The following is a 17,137-nucleotide window of genomic DNA, read 5'->3' as shown; positions in this document are numbered from 1 at the left end:
ATATTGCTACTATCTAGGCAAATACGTGTATCATTCTTCGTTGTACAGATGCATCGCTAACAGGAAGATAGATGTACTTGCTACATACGGTTTACCAGACAACCAAATGGCCCTTCACTTAGCCGGCTAATTAATGTTCTATTGTGTGCAAACGATTACTATCTCTTGTATAATTTCACTTAAATTGCTCTATTTCGGCGATCCTCTACCGACGCAATTAGACATAGGTGTTTATTCTCTACTGATTCGAGATGAGTTACGAGGCATCTTGCCTCATTTTGGAATTATACAACTTCTAACGAGTTTGTTAAATGTATCGCAATTGCGGCTAATTAAATTCGTGGTAGAATAATTGTATGAACTTGTGTCATCGTTTCTATTATGCGTGCGTGCAGGGATCGAAATGCGTAAATGTAACGAAGGACGCTGCAGGAATAAACTTCGCACTGGGTATGGCAGTTACGGAATGAATAATAACAACTTGTTATTTACAATGTGATTTCCTTTTTTTACTCAGTAACTGTAATTAATCATATTTTTTCAACGTTCAGAGCAACGCGTGTCTTTTCGTATTTCGAAGATCTAAATTACATTTGTAATTGTTTCCACCTTACGATCTTGATTTTGGTTCTCTTTATGCAAAATTAAAATGAAAGTTAAAGCGACTTGTATATTAGCACATGAATCGTTGAAGTCAATTTTCATTCGATGAAATTAAAACAAATGGAATATTTATGTGTTGTGTGCTACTTGCCTCCGAATACGTGAAAATACGTAAATATATACAGTGCACAGAAAGTCTAGAAAATAACTTTCTTTGCGCCATGACTCGTTATCATTAACGAGAAGAAAAGATAGTTAAGTAGTAGAGAACCCATAGATTCGGCTTACTAGAAATTCGAAGTATCTGTAGCTTGTTTTATTTTACTTTATAATCTGTTTTGAAAGCAGTTCTTATTTTGATTTTCTGAGTTGTTCAAGTCCAGAATCTCAATCAGGTATCATCTATGTATCCTATCCTTAAGAAAAATAAAATTTATCATTTTGTATCGACTGTCGGTAACTTAACACTGAGATTTACCACAGTCGATACTATACCTCGTTTGTGCCGTTACCACAGACGATTATGGACAAAAGATCGAAGCAGAGACGAGGTATACGAGTAGACCTTTCTAGAAGAGAATTTTCTAGTAGAAAATGAGTAATACTACAGATGTGGAGGCTATACATATGTGTCCTGATAAATCTAAAAATTGATTTATAACAGTGTTATCAGACAAATACATTAGGTGATAGCACAGACGATGTATACGAGTAGACCTTACACCTTATGGACTTTCGTAGCCCAATCTGACTGCCATACCGACTTGAAAATTCAGGGGTGATTTTAGCACCCTCTTCTCATGGATGGTGGTCAGTTGACAAACTATTCACTGAATTAGTATTGATGAGCTGACAGCTGTAGTGTGTGCATAAATACATGTGAGTTAACTATGCAGGGATTGAAATTCATTTCTAAATCTGTTGGTAATATTACAAATAGCACGAAAATGATAATGGGGGTTCGAGACCCCATAAAAATGGGTCGAAAAGATACATTGGGTAAAAGATCCACTCGTATACCTCGTCTGACAATACTCTAGAATCTTTGATGAATCAATGAGAATCAAAACTAACCTAGCGAAGAAGCTCTATATTCATGATGACCTATGCAAGGCGGATCGCAGCCAATTTGCTAATATTATTTAGTTTTTAATTAATAATTGCATTACCCAGCTAAGAGCGATACGATTATTAATTAAACGTAAATAATATTACCCAGGTCTCACCACGAGGAGGTTGCTGCGAATGGAGACCCGAAGGGAGATAGATGGAATCCAAGTTCCATCGATCTCCCTTTTACATCCTTAGAAACTAGATTAGTCATGCCAAGTAATTATTTTGTTTAAAAAGGGATGAAGCTAAATTGTTGGAGACGCGACGCGACGCGATGCTGAACCGTGCAGCAGATCTTCGGATCGAATCAACACTACCCTTGGTAGATTGATTTCTATTTCTAGAAATCGATCTATCATTGGCAGGCGACTAGATCTTTCGGACAAACTAGACGGCCGATCACATGTTTCGTCCGACGAAACAGTGGTGACCGAAGCAAGAAACGAGAGAACGAGTCGAGAGAAACTACTTGTTAAATAATTACTTGGCATACGCAGATACACTAGAGACTTAAAATTAACGTCGAAGCTCAAGTCTAGTCAAGTTGAATCTAAAATTCGGACGATAGAAGGAAACAAAGTTCCTTGGATGTTGTACCAAGCAATTATATGGTTAAAAAGAGGGATGAAGCTAAGTCGTGGGATACGCGACGTAACGCGATGCTGAACCGTGCAGCGGATCCGAGGATCGAACCTACTGCCCTTGCTAACTCGATCTCAACAAGAAAACAGAGAACTGCAACCCCGAATCGAGGTCTCCATTTCTCCAACGCAACCCGCCGGGAGCCCGAAGGACCCGACTTAGGCTGTCTGACAAAGAGAGAGTACCTGAGACAGGGTCGACTTCCGCTGGAAGGTATGCGTTTCCGCAGAATACGGAAACTCCACACCTTCCAGCGAAGTGCCGTTTTCCCTCAATCAAGCTTACCAAGGGAAGGCGATTAGATCTTTCGGACCAGATACACGGCCGATCACATGTTTCAATCGATGAAACAGCGGTGACCGAAGCTAGGAACGAGGGAACGAGAAAACGAGAAGCTACTTATTGAATAATTGCTTGGTAAAACGCGAAAATATGTAGAATAAAGAAATCTTCGACGTTAATTTTAAGATTCGCGACGAAGCTTAAATCTAACCGACTTAGAATTAAATGTCCCTCGGCGGATGTGGCGTACTCCCTCGATGTCCCTGCGAATAATCTGAAACTAAAATTGATACCCATATTAGTGACATACAAAGGAAATTTAATAAACACCATGCAAACTAGACGAAGCGATGGAATAATTAGTCGTGCTGATGTACCTAAAAGTGAGAATCTATAAGATTCTCGATGCTAGACCTACCTAAGGAAATGTACAAAATTTACACATGTTACGAACAAAGTATTCTACCTATACTTGCGTAACGAGAGTATAATGTCGAAGTAAAATAGCAAATGACTACAAAAATTGTCCGAAGAACCATACAAATTTCAAAGACGAACAGAAACAAAGATTGAAAATCCAACGCAGAATTGAAAATCCAACGATGAAATCAAAGAATGAAAATACCCAAGAATTAAACAAAATATCTTAGCGAAATAGACCAAGAATAAAAATCTTATTCTAATTAGTGACATCGAAATTCATAAAATAATATACAAACAAAATACATAAAATAATATACAAACAAAAATGGTACATGATCCAACACAATTATGCCAATTCAAAAAATAAGGCAGAAGTAGAAATAGAGGAGGAACACATAATAATCAAATAAAACCGGACAGTAAAACAACACCGAATTATGACCAAACAAATAAAATAAACTGGTCAATTCTGTGATAATAACATAAACAAGTAAAGTGAACTTACTACTTGTTGAGCATTAGTTATCATTACCAAGGAAGCAGCACCAGAGGTCCAGCTGTAACATAAGAAACGATTCGTAATTTAGCAAAAGTGTTAGACAGTTCCATAACGTTGAATTGGTATCAAACAACAAAATAGAAGTGGGGAGAGCAATTTTAAATAGTTCTTACCAGTGGTCATCACGGTCCGGCACTGGTCAGTAGTGGTCAGTAGTGGTCAGTCATCGGATCTCCACTGGTCAGCACTGGTCAGTAGTGGTCAGTAGTGGTCAGTTCTGGTCAGTCCTGGCCAGCCCTGGTCACTCCTGGTCACTCCTGGTCCCCCCAGTGGTCGCCGCTCCACGAATGGCCTGACGTAGGCCCGCGAGACCCGATTCCCCTGGATGCTCCAGGGGAACTGAAGAATGTTTGTCCAGCGGTAGCCTTCCAGTGGGGAAGTCGAAGAGTGGGGAGACAGTGTCAACATGAAGAGATAAGAACTGTTAGAGAACAATGCTATTTCGATTGGCCCCATCTCTTGACCCTTTCTGGATCTTCACTGGACCGCTGACCTTAATGTCAGCCTCACTGTTGACCACCAGTGACCATAAGCTAGCCATTAATCGACCCATTAAAACCATTACGAAGATTAAAGCCTTCTTACGAGGATCCCCTTGCAATTTGATGCATGGTCTTTTTAACATTTTGTGCCATTTTGGAGAAGAGTATCTTATGTTATAAGACACTCGTGGTACAGCGATATTAATCTTAATCGATTGATTACTCCAATGAAATTAATCGATTAATGTCCAATTATGAACCGTACAGCTTTCATTCCGTTAAAAAATAATAAAATTTCTGTAATTTAATTTTCTGTCTCACTTCTTCTTGTGTTCATTTCTAAATCTGTTGGTAACGTTGCGAGTGGCACGGAAATGGTAATGGGGTTCTAGAGCCCCAGAGAAACGGGCCGAAAAAATACATTAGGTGAAAGGTCTACTCGTATACCTCGTCTGTGATCGAAGTTTCTGGAGAAATCATTTTCATTCTACCACTAGATGGAACCACCAATTTCTGTATGGTGTGCCACTTATGGCCACTGTTATGAAAGTAGCCCAAGTCCCTCTTGCTTCTTTTCAGCGTTCTCGATAGAGTAGAAATTCAGTTTACCACAAGTTGCTAACACGTAGTTCGTAAACCGTAGCACCGTATTTCAAAACTGTTGTCGCCACGATCTTAGTTGCGTTATTAGATGTATTTTATAGAATTATAATGCCCGACCGCATGACAGGGTATCTATTTACTCGAACGCGAAATTGCAGCTACTAGCCTAATTTCTCGGTTACAGCGATCTGCATGTACCGCCGCGGGGCTGTCGTAATCGTTCAATCAAAGGTGGAGCGTACGCCTAATGGAATTTGCTATTACGCAAATTTAGACAGTTCGGACTGGCCTCTCGATTTCCTCGAGCAAATTATTTCACCGATCAGAACGCTATAATGTTTTTGCGGCGCGAAGTGTCAGCGCGTTGTTAGCCTCGTTGTCACAATAATTTTTACATTTTCGCGTTGTTGTTCCACGAATTTCGCGTTTGCTCAATTTCCACACGGGGTAAATATTTATCGCTCAGCTGCTTTCGCAAGCTTTCTAATATTATAAAGTATCGTCTACGGAATTTTAGCGAATTAAAATCACAAGGTGCGCGGCCAAACAAAAATCTTCTCCGAAACGAGCCTTGATTTAATGTTTCCCGCAGATTGGCCGTCATTTTTCGCTTCGCTTTATGACTCGGTCCGCAATTTGCGTGTCATAAACCAGTCGCCTACGGCGAAAATTCCGAAATGATTTTCCGCGGGAGTCGTGGACTTTCTAAATCGAAGCAAATCGTAATCGTGACGGTAATATCGCGAAAGAAAGAAAAGGGAATTGGCGAATTTACAAGTTACCCTCGCCGAACAGGACGAATGAAATTCTTCTGGCTGCGTGTGTTGCATCGAAAGTCACTGGTTTCCGCAGAGGCACGTGGTTCGCGCGGCCTGAAAACACGATCGCATAACACGCGGGAATCAGGTTAATTCGCTGGCAGCTCGGCCTACCCGTGGGCCCTGAGACGACGTTACGTCAGAGCTTCGATCGTAGCAAGTCCCGTTTAGCGTCGGCTTCGAAATTAACGAGAAAGATGCATCAATGGGGTGTCTTCTTTTCCGCCGCTCCCATGGGATAACATACATAATGTATCGCACAGTCGGAGTAACATTGTCTTTCCCCGAGATTTCAATTTCGCGTTCAGATACAGCTTTTTCCCGACGTCCTTCCGTTCGGTTAACGAATAGGAAATTAGGTTGTTACACTGGAACGACGTCCTTGTGCCAGGATCGCGTCCCTCGCGTACAGTACCCGCCAGACGCGATAAAATCCCATCAGGTGTAACGCGGAACCCTCGAGGATAATCTAAAAATAGCTTCTAAATCTAATATCAAATCCCATCGGCTCCTGGCATGCCGCAGGAACGAAGATTGGCGAGCATTATTTGAATTCTTCGCGGATGTTTCACGAAATTTATTTGAATACCAAGAAACCATGAACACCGACTCGTACGACTTCCTCGTCGGTTCTGTTTTCTTCGATTGCTCGGGCGTTTAAAATGAAATTACCATACGGTACGATGGAGAAAAAGACCGTTTTCAAGGTTAAATAGATCGAAAGCTTTCCTGGAAGGAGTCGCGGCACGAAGGAGAAGAAAAATCGACTAACGAGCCCGTTGCACGAAGGCAACGTCGTGACCTCATAAAAGGTGCATTCGTATTGCTAATTGCGTCTTCGGTGGGTTGCACCGCCTTCCGAGTAACAGACCTGCAATTTACTCGCTGCGTCACGCGCATCGAACGTCCATGAGCTGAATTCGTCTGCAACGGAAGTACCAGACGTCCACTTCCGGCGGTGATGCGAGAAGTTCGCGAATTTTGCGAATTTCGCGAACCGGACGCGTCAGCTTGGAATTTATTGCAAAATCTTCACCGGTTATATTTCAAAGAGCTGTTCATTTCAGAGAGCGAAAAGTTTTTGGAAAGTGTTGAAAATATACTTGGAAACTTTTACGTTTTCATACGGATTCTCAGGTGCGAATAAAAATAACGGACGGTTCTTTTTTGCGTATTTATTATTTATTATTACCATAAAAATTATGGATGCTGATAAAAGTCTTTTATCGGTCGATGTGTCAGAATATTTTGTGCAATATTTCCTCCGTTTCTAAAATAGATGGCTAGAGTATTTATAACCAGTTACTTGTGGTTGCTCTAGATATAATTTTGTATGTGTCTTTCTACAGTCGGACGCCGCCATTGCAGAACTCGAGTACTGCACGCGCGGTCGGTGTCTTGCAATGTTATGCAATTTTTCTGTACCGTTAACTATATGGGATTTTTACCTTTCGCATCATTAGACGTTTGCTTCTAATTACAGAACTCAAGATTCAAATCAGAGACACGAGATCTCAAAGTCCACGTTCGACATTTTGATCGTGAATTAAGGAAAACAACAAGGTACATTACGCAATGTATGCGTCTTGTAATTCCGATCCAATTGTTCCCTCGTATAAACAATTTCACTTTCGGATCAAAGTACCAGACTGCACTCTCGACGAATCGCCGCGAAAATCTAAATATAACTCGCGGTTCTGGTAACGAACAAGGTAGAAGCAAACACGTCTGCAGAATGTATTGTTCGGTTGAAATTCCTAGCCAGAGATAGAAAGTTGTCTGGGCGTCTGACTCACTGTGTACGATTCGCAACCGGAACAGAAGCGTTTGGAACGATTCGGCTACGAGCGTTGAACGTGACTTGTTACAGTTCCTGGACACTGGTGGACGTTTCTATAAATCACCAGACCGTTCCGACATATCAAGGACCACAGAAACGCGTGGTTCAAGGTCGGTCGTGCTTCGATTGTCTTTTCTTCGCAGGCTGAATTTACTTATTATTCTCGGTTGAATCGATGCGTCGTTTAATAAATTTCCCAGTCGTTATCTGAATTTTTGCTGACTGGAATAAATCCAGGAAAGGTCACGGTTGGAATGTGTGTAGCTATCGAAAGTGATAAAATGATTTAATGGGATTCCCGTGGACGTTGTCCCGTGGAATTAATGGAGCGCGACGTTTGTCGTCGATTTCCAATTCACGGATAATTAGATCGTTTGCAGTCCGAAGATGCAATTAAAGTCGCGACAAGTAGAACGCGAGACCGTACATACAAAATCAGAGTACAAGGTGTTCCTGATCACCTTCTGCATGGCCTGGAAAACTCGAGCAAAATTCTTCCGCGTGACGGCTGGACGCAAATGATTTCTACGCCGTTGGAGGCCTCTCGATAATCGATAACCATTTACGCCTCCGACGATCTCGTTAATAATTTAATTCCATCGATGAAAAGAAAAAAAATTATCCGTCCGTGATAGCTTCTTCCAAGCGATTTAGTCCAGGGGCGACGATACGACGAGGTCGATTATGCCATTAAATAAGCTGTCTATGAATATGATCCGCGGTCGGATATTCGAATGCACCGGATTCTACGATTGCTCAGTGAGAAACCATTGCGCAAACTTGAATGCAGCGTCTGATAGTGGAAAAGGATTCCACAATACTCGAGTACATAGTTTCTCGTTACTCAATCGCAATTCCGTTCATTATTCGTTACGAGAGTCTGAAGTCACAATAGTGGTATAATTTTAACAGGGAGTGACTCGCTACATTTCACCTGGGACCCTCACAATGCATTCACGTGCAGACACGTTGTTATAAATCTGCAACGAATTACATATCTTCGAGGTTCTTGACAAGACTTGCCAGTTTAAATTAGGTAAATAAAGTAGAAGGGTTGTTCGTATCACTCAATTTTCTGCAGAAATTTTTGCTCGGTTTGTATATTTTCATATTTGTGCGTTACGTTTGCAAATTTAAATTTTACTTGGGTCCAGTTGGTGGAATTTATATACAGTAGATGCGAAGGTTTTCCAGAACTTTTGAGAATCAACGACCACTCGAGAGCCCATCTCTGTAATTAACTAATGATAAGTTAGGCCACGTTTACCCGATGACGTTGGCGAGGCACACAAATTGTCCATCGCGACGTTAATTAAGGTCGGCGTCGTTCGAACGTTTCACCGTGGGTTCCATTTTTTCCGATCGCGCTGGTCGCGGAATAACTGGAACCTTCGTTAGACTTTCATAAGGATTCTCAGCCGCTGTCCGTACAATTAATTTTCCAATTTTACGACGATACGTCCCACGGTAATTGCACAGTTCACCGTCGACCTTCATCTTTTTCTTTTTCTGTTTTATTCCGCTCCCTGTTCGTCTCTCACTCGTTTCTGCCGTCCGCTCTAACGCGCCAATTTAATAACCGAGAAAGCGAGATCGACGATCGAAAATGCAACGAAGGACGGTGTCTCTGTAGGGCGATCCCAATCGATCAAGGCCCGTCGTTCGTGCTCCGTTGGCCACGGTCGATATCTCGTGCACGAAATTGATATTTCGAGGAAGGATAATTATATCGCCGGGAGTTGTGTTTAAAAGTTGTCCGTGCTTTGGAACAAGAAAGGAAATATACATTTCAAGGAGAGATCTAAAGACAAACCGCTATTTCTTGTTGCTGGATGTTGATTCAAGATCATGGATCGTTGAATCGTATTCTCGCGATGCAATTTACCGTATATTCGACTTTCGGATTGCTCGCTTATTACCCGTAATAAAGCGTAAGCGAAATAACTCGTTTCGATCGGAGCCGTGCAAGATCGCATTCGTTCGCGTTAGCCGTTGCTACGTTCGCGGAGATCGAACTTAATGAAAAGTTTCTGGCCGCTGTTTGAACCCGCGAACACCGCCAGACTCTATATTTCTTGGACGCGATGATCGTTGAACGTTTACCAACGAGGAGTTTCTTTGCCCCCAATTCTGTCGATACAGCGATAAAAGTTGGAGTCTTGAATCGTGCTAATTAGAGATAAATCCGGAGATAGTTTGCATTCCGCCGCGATAATTGCCGCGAATAGGTTGAAGAGGTAATTGGTCGCGTAATTCGCTGATCGATCCGGATTCCTAATTAACTCGGCGTGGATTACGCGCTTATTCGCGCGCGTTTAACGTCGTTCTGCGATCTATCAAAATATTAATATAAAATTCCTCTCAATGCCAAGAGAAATCTCTTTCCCAATTTCATTGTCCTGCCTCTCTATTGTCACGCCAAGGCACCAAGTACAAAGAAAACATTGTCCTTTTTATGAATTCCTTGGGAGATTGTTTGCCTCGAATCTCACACTCTTGCTAAAATACGTTGCATAATAACCATAAGGAAATAAGAAATTCTCGAACGTTTCGGGCAGGCAACTTTCGGTAAGATCAACGATCGCGCAACGGTTGGATATATTTCTTGTCCTCGTCGAACGAATCGAATTTAGGAGATCCAGGTTGCTCGATCGTTCAAGGATCAACCTTCCTCGCGTTGCCCGTGGTATTGGAAAGCATCGGGCGGTCGCCTTGCACCGTGTCGCGGCTGAAAGCACGCTAATTACCGGGTTAAGGTCGGCGATTCCATTTTTAACGAAGGTCAAGAAACCGACGCGACGAGGCGCACGTCGTCCATTATCGAGCCCTTTCTCACGAGGGCTGGCCTCGAGTGAAGATCGAAACGATCCTCGATGGACGGACAGACGATTCTTAAAAGTTCCTCTCCTTAAAGGTCAAGAATACATTTCACGAGAACTTTCACTCGTTTACGAACGACTTACTTATTTGGACGCTGAAATTATCTTCGAAACAGTCTATTATTCGAACGTTTCATTATTCGACTGTGCTTCTATAATTGCCCTCCTGTCGAAACATTTTTTTATGACTCGATACTATTTCTAATCGACAAAATGTATTTTTAGCTGGAAACCACCGTACGACGCCGCGATAAATCAATTATATACCAAAAGAGCTCCCTAAAACCAGGTATGGACGATTCGTGTTAATTTCCCTGGAAACAATGGCCGTTCTTATGAAATCCTCGCTGATCGGACAATTGTTCTTCCGACCGCGTCTGACGTCATTAATTGCGGTTACAGATCCGGATTCCGATCGAGAGCACGATGCTATAATCGTTCAGAAACGTCACCGGGATATCGTGAATATCGTGGTGACAGAACGCGTGGGTAATCGACGATAATTTGATCTTGCAATGACATTAGTCGTCTGGGATTTTACGCTCCTCGACGACGCATAATATTTTATCGGTTTTTTTACTCTGGAATCGTCGCGACACGTGGATTTCATTAGGTAAATAAATCAAGGTACGACAATCGCATCGATTGTAGGAAGTTGGAGCGTCAGACCTTCGGAAAAGTCACCAAAGCGTCGACTCGAATGTCGAATTATGACTTGTCGAAAACGGAATCCGGATTCCGGATGCTATTTGGGAATTGACAGATTCGTTTCTACGCTTTTTTTGGAATTTTTAGAAATACTATTCACAGTGTGTAAAATAGATATTGATAAGGACTAGTGTACTCAAATTTAATTTGTTAAAACAATTATGCTTCCATTAAAATTCAATCAGTTCCAAATAAAATAGCTTTCAGACTCTTCGACTAGTTCATTTTCTCCGTTAAATATTTCGAATATACAAAGAAAATAATTAAAAAGTTAGTCTTCGATATCTATTCAGAATTGTTGTCGATGATCTGTAAACGTTGAAAATCAATATTTCGCGGTCGAGCGTTTGAAAAGGCGGCGCGTCGTCACAATTTCCCTGAAGCGATCTGTCGGACGGCGATCGGTTGGTCGCGTGTTGTCCCCGGTAGGCAGGGTTCACCTTGACCATCGTCAAGGGCCGCTATAGAGGGGCTCGGATCCACGGGGGCCAAGGGGGCAGGGAAAAAGAGCCACAGTGACCTCCAACGGCGACATATAAGTCCCAGGAACAGCCCCCACCTCGCGTCAAACGGTCCCGGTGCGGCAAGCGTAGCTCATACACCTACGATCCACCTTTATCGCTATCCATTTGGTCTGCTCTCGAACTAACCCAGTCTACTTGTCGACCTTCCGCCGGCAGGAGGCCTCCGTTGCTCCTTTCCAGCCACCCGAGAACGTACCCTCTCTGACAGAGGAAACGCGTGGCACCACCACCTTGGGCTTCGTGGATCGCGTTTAGATCGAACGCAGAACTCGACTGCAGTTCGCGCCCGACTGGTGCAACGTGCAAGAACACTCGCCTCGTGACAACACCTGCTCTACGGTTAGGATTCCACCGGCCACACCATGAGAATCGTAAGTAATATTCCTGCACAAATGCAGAGAGAAAGAGAAAGAGAGAGAGAGACTACGATGCCACGGAAGAGAATCGCGATGGGAAAGGGAAGCTTTTCTCGGTCGGTTTCGAGCCACGATTAATTGGAGGGGGCGGTGAAATCGGTGGGGGATAGACTTTCGCGAGAGCAGATAGCGCGAACCGGCTCGCGGCTCTGTTCGATCGCGCCGGAGACTTTAACGCTGGTGTTTCGGCACGCGCGCGACTCGTTCGATCGGTGGACGTGCGACTGGTGGTACGTCGATCCTATTTACACCGCCTAGCGGGAAATGTGGCCCGTTGGCAGTCGTACGAATTGACAGTCGAACGGACGGAAGATCGACCCGGGAAGACAGAATGTCGCTGTTGCAAGTGAGAACACGGTTTCGTTTCATACATTTCTTCTTCCGAATTTCCGGTTATCGAGATGGCCAGAATCTTAATTGAATAATTCCCATAATTCAAATTGCAATTCTTATCGAACGAATCTCGGATCAAACGTCTCTCTATTTGCCCATCTCTGTAACTGGTTACTGTGGATTTATCGTTCCGACCATTGTTGTCTTGTGCTCTGAGTTTATAAATCTAGTGAAAAACAACCATGTTCGCTTCAAGATTATTTCCTATGCAAACAATTTTTGACATTGCAACGTTTAACATATATTTGTGTATCGCATACATGATCCAAGAATAGTTGATCTATTTAGTAAACGTTTCGATCTTTAATACGAATCCTTTATAAAGATCAATCGAAGAGATAAGGCAGAACTGTCAATTTATTCATAAAGAAACCCCAGTTTTTGACGTTTTATATGAAATTAAAAGAAAAAGTGCATGTTTAATCAGTTAATTTGCAAAAGTTCACCTTCACCATAGAGATCAGATTTAAGAGAACTCTCTACTCGGCGAAGCTAAACTTGAACTCGTATCCGTGGTAGGTTATCAATCACAGTTTCATTCTCTGTTGAATTACGATAAATCGTAATATAATATAATCACCGTCTTCACTGTTACTATATGAATGAAACGCAGAGTTATATAACGATGAGTTGTAATATAAAAAAACTTCGACTCATCGTATTAGAAATCTTTTATGTAATTTACCGCTTTCGGAAGCTATGTAAACGCAGCAGAAGAGATATTCTTATTCCCACTGTAGTACAGCGTCATCTTAGAGATTTTCCAGAACGCTGCTTTGAACCATTCTTAGGAGGCTAAAAATTTTAACTACCTTCTTTCGAACTCGACTTAAAAAAAAAGCCAAGAACGACTGTGTTAGGAGATAAATATCATGTTTTGCAGGGTGAGCTTTGACTAAAATCCGGACTCGAGTCGACGCGAATCGCGAAAATCGGTCAGAAGCGACTCTGAACCTTTCACGCAAACTTTCTACGATTGTCGGTTAATCGCGAATTATCGGTGTTGGTAATTGCGGGTCTGTTTTGCGGCATCAATTTTAATCCGACGCGAGTCTGACATCTTCTACGAGCGACTCTGACCGCGATAACGTCCGTCGTTAGAAAAGGGAGAGCAGTAGCGCGGCTGGTCTTGGTTTAGGTTCTTCTTCGTGACCGTGTAAAAGCGTGCAAAACGCAAGATTCAGGCATTATGCCGCGACTTTCTACATTCTCGTTTGCGGAGCCTCGCCTCGGATCGCGAAGCACGGTACACGGTCGCCAGCATCTCGTTTATCCGTACGCTCATCTGTATTCATCGTCGTAATTAGGATCCCGAAAGAAATCGCGACAATCTTCAGCTAATTGCACGCTGCCGGTAAAAAAACAATTCTGTCCGTGATTGTTAGTTTTCGTACGGCAACGACGCGTGTCAGGAAGTATTCTCTGGTCCGATGGTTTCGAGAGAGCCTAAGCACTCTTCGAAGTAAAAGTTTCGATATGCGTTTCGAGAGACCTAGTTGTCTCGGTGCTACTGAAATTATTCCTTCTTCTTAGCTGCGCAAGATGATTCTCTATTGTATTTTGCCAATTATTACAGGAGAATGCACAGGGTGGTTCTAGAATAATTGAAATTGATATTTTTTGTCATATTGTTTTGATTCATTTCACAGTTGCTAGGATACCTGTTACTTTTAGTCCCTGGTTTTTAATCACATGGCTGTCGTCCGCAAGAAATCTAAACAATTGGGGGGTGATTCGCAAGAACCCCTAACGTGCAATAAGCGGGGCGGAGTACTGTTACAGGAAGAAGTTGAACGGACGCGGGCGAGCCAGTAACGTAAATCCGCGAACTCGTCGGGTTCATTCACGAGATCGTAGCCGTCGGCGAGACAGGTCCACGTCCTTGCCCCGGGCTGTCGTAACGTTCGCTGCTGAACTAACGCGTCCGTCTGATACGGGATTGCTCGACCATTACGCAACCATCGAGTGGCAACGCGTCTGTCAGGAAGACGATTTCCAGCCGATTGAGTTAATAGAAGAAAATTCTTCTCGTGACTCACCGCAAACTCTCCTCCAGTCGAACTTCCCAACCGAACCTTGCACGTTTCGAGTCGTTAAATTGTCTTCGTCATTGCTGAACCTGACGTTTTTATGGCCAGTAATTGCATAGTTATTTATTTTCTTCCTCCCTAACGCGTTGAGTGTTCAGGTGTTCTGGGCTATCCTCAACATTTGTTCAAATTATTTATTTAGTATTAAAGCTATTTATAACGCTTGATTCTTAAAAGTGGTGTATATAAAACAAGTCATAATATTTCAATAGTTATATAGATAGAGAATCAATCGTAATTAATTTCACGTTTTAGAGAACAGATATTCCGCGCCGTGTAATTATTGGCCTATTGTCATTCAAAGGAAATGGCTTGAAAAGAAGAGGATTGTGCAACGAAGCTGCAAATGACATCGTTCAATTTCTTCTCGGCGCGTTTTTCGTCCCAGTATTCGCGGAGTCACGCACGAAAAACGCCATTAACCGCCGTCTAAAATGAAAACTCGGTCTCCGGTTCTGGTCACGCGATCGCGGGATTCGATAGCCTCTTGCGAAACGATTCGCGGGGATATTAATCCCGCGAGCGTGCCGAGCAGGCGGCGAAAACACTGACACCCGGGGAACACAGTCGCGTCGCGAGATTTTCCAAGGATTCGTCTCGCTCCGATCGACTCGAAACGACGATGACCGGTTATGTAAAACGTATTAGCCGGACATTTTGCAACCGCGAAACGTCGCGCCTCGCCATCGAACTGGGTAATTTCGAGCGAATATACTTCATCAGAGAGTAACACCATCAATCTTCATTTATTTTCGAAACCCGAAATGCATAATTTTTTCTAAGATTTTTTTTTATACAGACCAGATGTGAAAGTCCAGAGATAATATTTCTTTAATCAATCAGTTGATCAGAATTGCAGCAACCATTCGAGTAGGTTATTGGTACACATAATTATATGTTAGAATTTATCGAAGGAAATTTTAAAGTTGCGATACTTTAAAATTAAAGGACACGATATTGAAAGAAAATTTTTATTTTTTCAATAGTCACCAGTCGGGGATATCTCGTGTCGTCGGTTCTGGTTCTAGAAATAGCAACTTGATCCTGTCTCGAGAGATTGTTTAACAAGTTTTCTTCGTAAAATTCTGGTATAATTGGCGATAGACGCGGAAGGCGATGAAAATTGAAGACAAAAAATATAATACGAGTAACAAAGCTAATAGTATGCATTCCGGTAAAAACGGAGATCCTTTTACATCGATCGTTTATCGACTTTTGCTGGGAACGAGTGAAAAAATCTTCGGCGTTGCGTGTAATAAGAGACAGCCGATATTGCGGAGACATTACGTGCCACCAGCAAAATCCTCTACTGTTTCTAACCGATTTCGAGGGATCTGGTGCGTGAATGACACGCGAGTCCTGCGGTCGTATCCTTCGCTCACGATTTAAGGCGTCTCGTAGAGTTCTTGCCTCAAAATTCCTCGGACTTTCGCGCGACAACGTTCCACGAGCCCGTTGTTTTTCTTTGCCAGTACGTGGTAATGATCTCTCCATTGCACAGAAAAAAAATTGGGTATAAAGTAAAAAATAAATGCAGTTCATTACGCGGTTAAGTCTTCTCACGATTAAAAAATTCAGTTTTCCGGACGTGGTAATTCGCGGATGCTTGAATTTCTCTTGGAGTTTTTGAGCTTTCGACGTAGTTGCAACGTTCGCGAATAAATCGCGGATGTCTGACGCGGTTCGCGCGTTTTCCCAAATAACGGAATCCGCTTGTTGTGCGTGAACGATTCATCGGTACACATAAATCGTGCTTAGTGCCGCGTGCCGGCGTACCGAGCCCGATTAGTCATACGGTTGAAAGGCCGATTTCATCGCCGTTTTATCATTCGTTTGTTTTTCCTCATCGGTAAACGGTAACTGCGCTTCTGTCGACCCGTAAATCACGCGGTTGCACCAGTGTGGAAGCTCTGTTTCGCGTAGCTCTTTATACTAACCGTAGGCGGGGATTATGTTCGCGATATTCGCCGACCTTTCCGTCGTCGAAGCTTTTTTCACGCTAGGATAGCACAAGGAACCATTCGTCACAGGGCGGAGAATATTTAATCTTCTATTAAAAATCTTAATCAGCTAATCGTGCGTTTTGAAATTCCGCGAAAAATAACCAACCCCAGATATTTGTTTTTCGTAACGTCTTTCCATCAGAAAATCTGTTGCACATGTTCTCTATCTTATTGGATCGTACAAAATCATTATACACGATTTTCTCATTTATCTTCTTGCGTGATTAAGATCGCGTAAAAATCTAGTCCTGCATTTAAAAATTGCTTCAGCAGTGAACGCGTTAAAGAAGCCAGAGTTGCAGCAACTGACATCTTTTAAGAATTCATCCGATTCGCGATTCAGCCTGACTCGCGTTAATGCGTCTGTCCATTACTCGTTCTTTCTACTAGTATCGGTATTGGTGAACATTGATGACGGTACGCTATCATTTGCGTTCCATTGACCTTACTATATCCTAACAAGTTAGAACCGATTATGACAGGTACATTAATAATACCATAGCGCCGTTAACGACTGCAAACATCAAGACAAGTGGAAACGACGACTAATGGACAGACGCGTTAGTCGAGTCGAAGTGTACGCGCAACAGATGAATTTTTAAATTCTAGTTTTCTCCAATTGGAAGTCTTGCACAAACAAATTTCATCGTATATTTTTCATTTGCTCTTCCAAGAAAAGTCTCCCTTTGCCTGCCAGTGATCAATTTGGAATACATGATTGTTGAAATCGGCAAACTTTTTCATCGATAAATTGTTATG

General features: G+C 42.5%; 1 protein-coding gene across 3 annotated transcripts in view; it reads left to right on the top strand.

The window, feature by feature from the left end:
• The window catches only part of Wat (worker-enriched antennal transcript), a 48,150-nt gene that overhangs the window by 11,986 nt on the left and 19,027 nt on the right, over positions 1-17,137 (top strand). The window contains exon 1 of one of the 3 annotated variants that reach the window (XM_076774154.1): positions 11,528-11,847. The exons of 1 other annotated variant lie outside the window; for it this stretch is intronic. In XM_076774154.1, coding sequence (XP_076630269.1) covers positions 11,839-11,847 — 9 coding nt within the window. In that variant the 5' untranslated portion in view covers positions 11,528-11,838. Of the gene's footprint in view, positions 1-11,527; positions 11,848-12,082; positions 12,239-17,137 lie in introns of those variants that run through there. One more of the 3 variants, XM_076774153.1, reaches the window with a different exon arrangement.

Source organism: Colletes latitarsis, chromosome 10 (genome assembly GCF_051014445.1).
Source record: "Colletes latitarsis isolate SP2378_abdomen chromosome 10, iyColLati1, whole genome shotgun sequence".
NCBI classification, from domain to species: Eukaryota; Metazoa; Arthropoda; class Insecta; order Hymenoptera; family Colletidae; genus Colletes; species Colletes latitarsis.
This window is presented reverse-complemented; position numbering and strand designations above follow the sequence as displayed.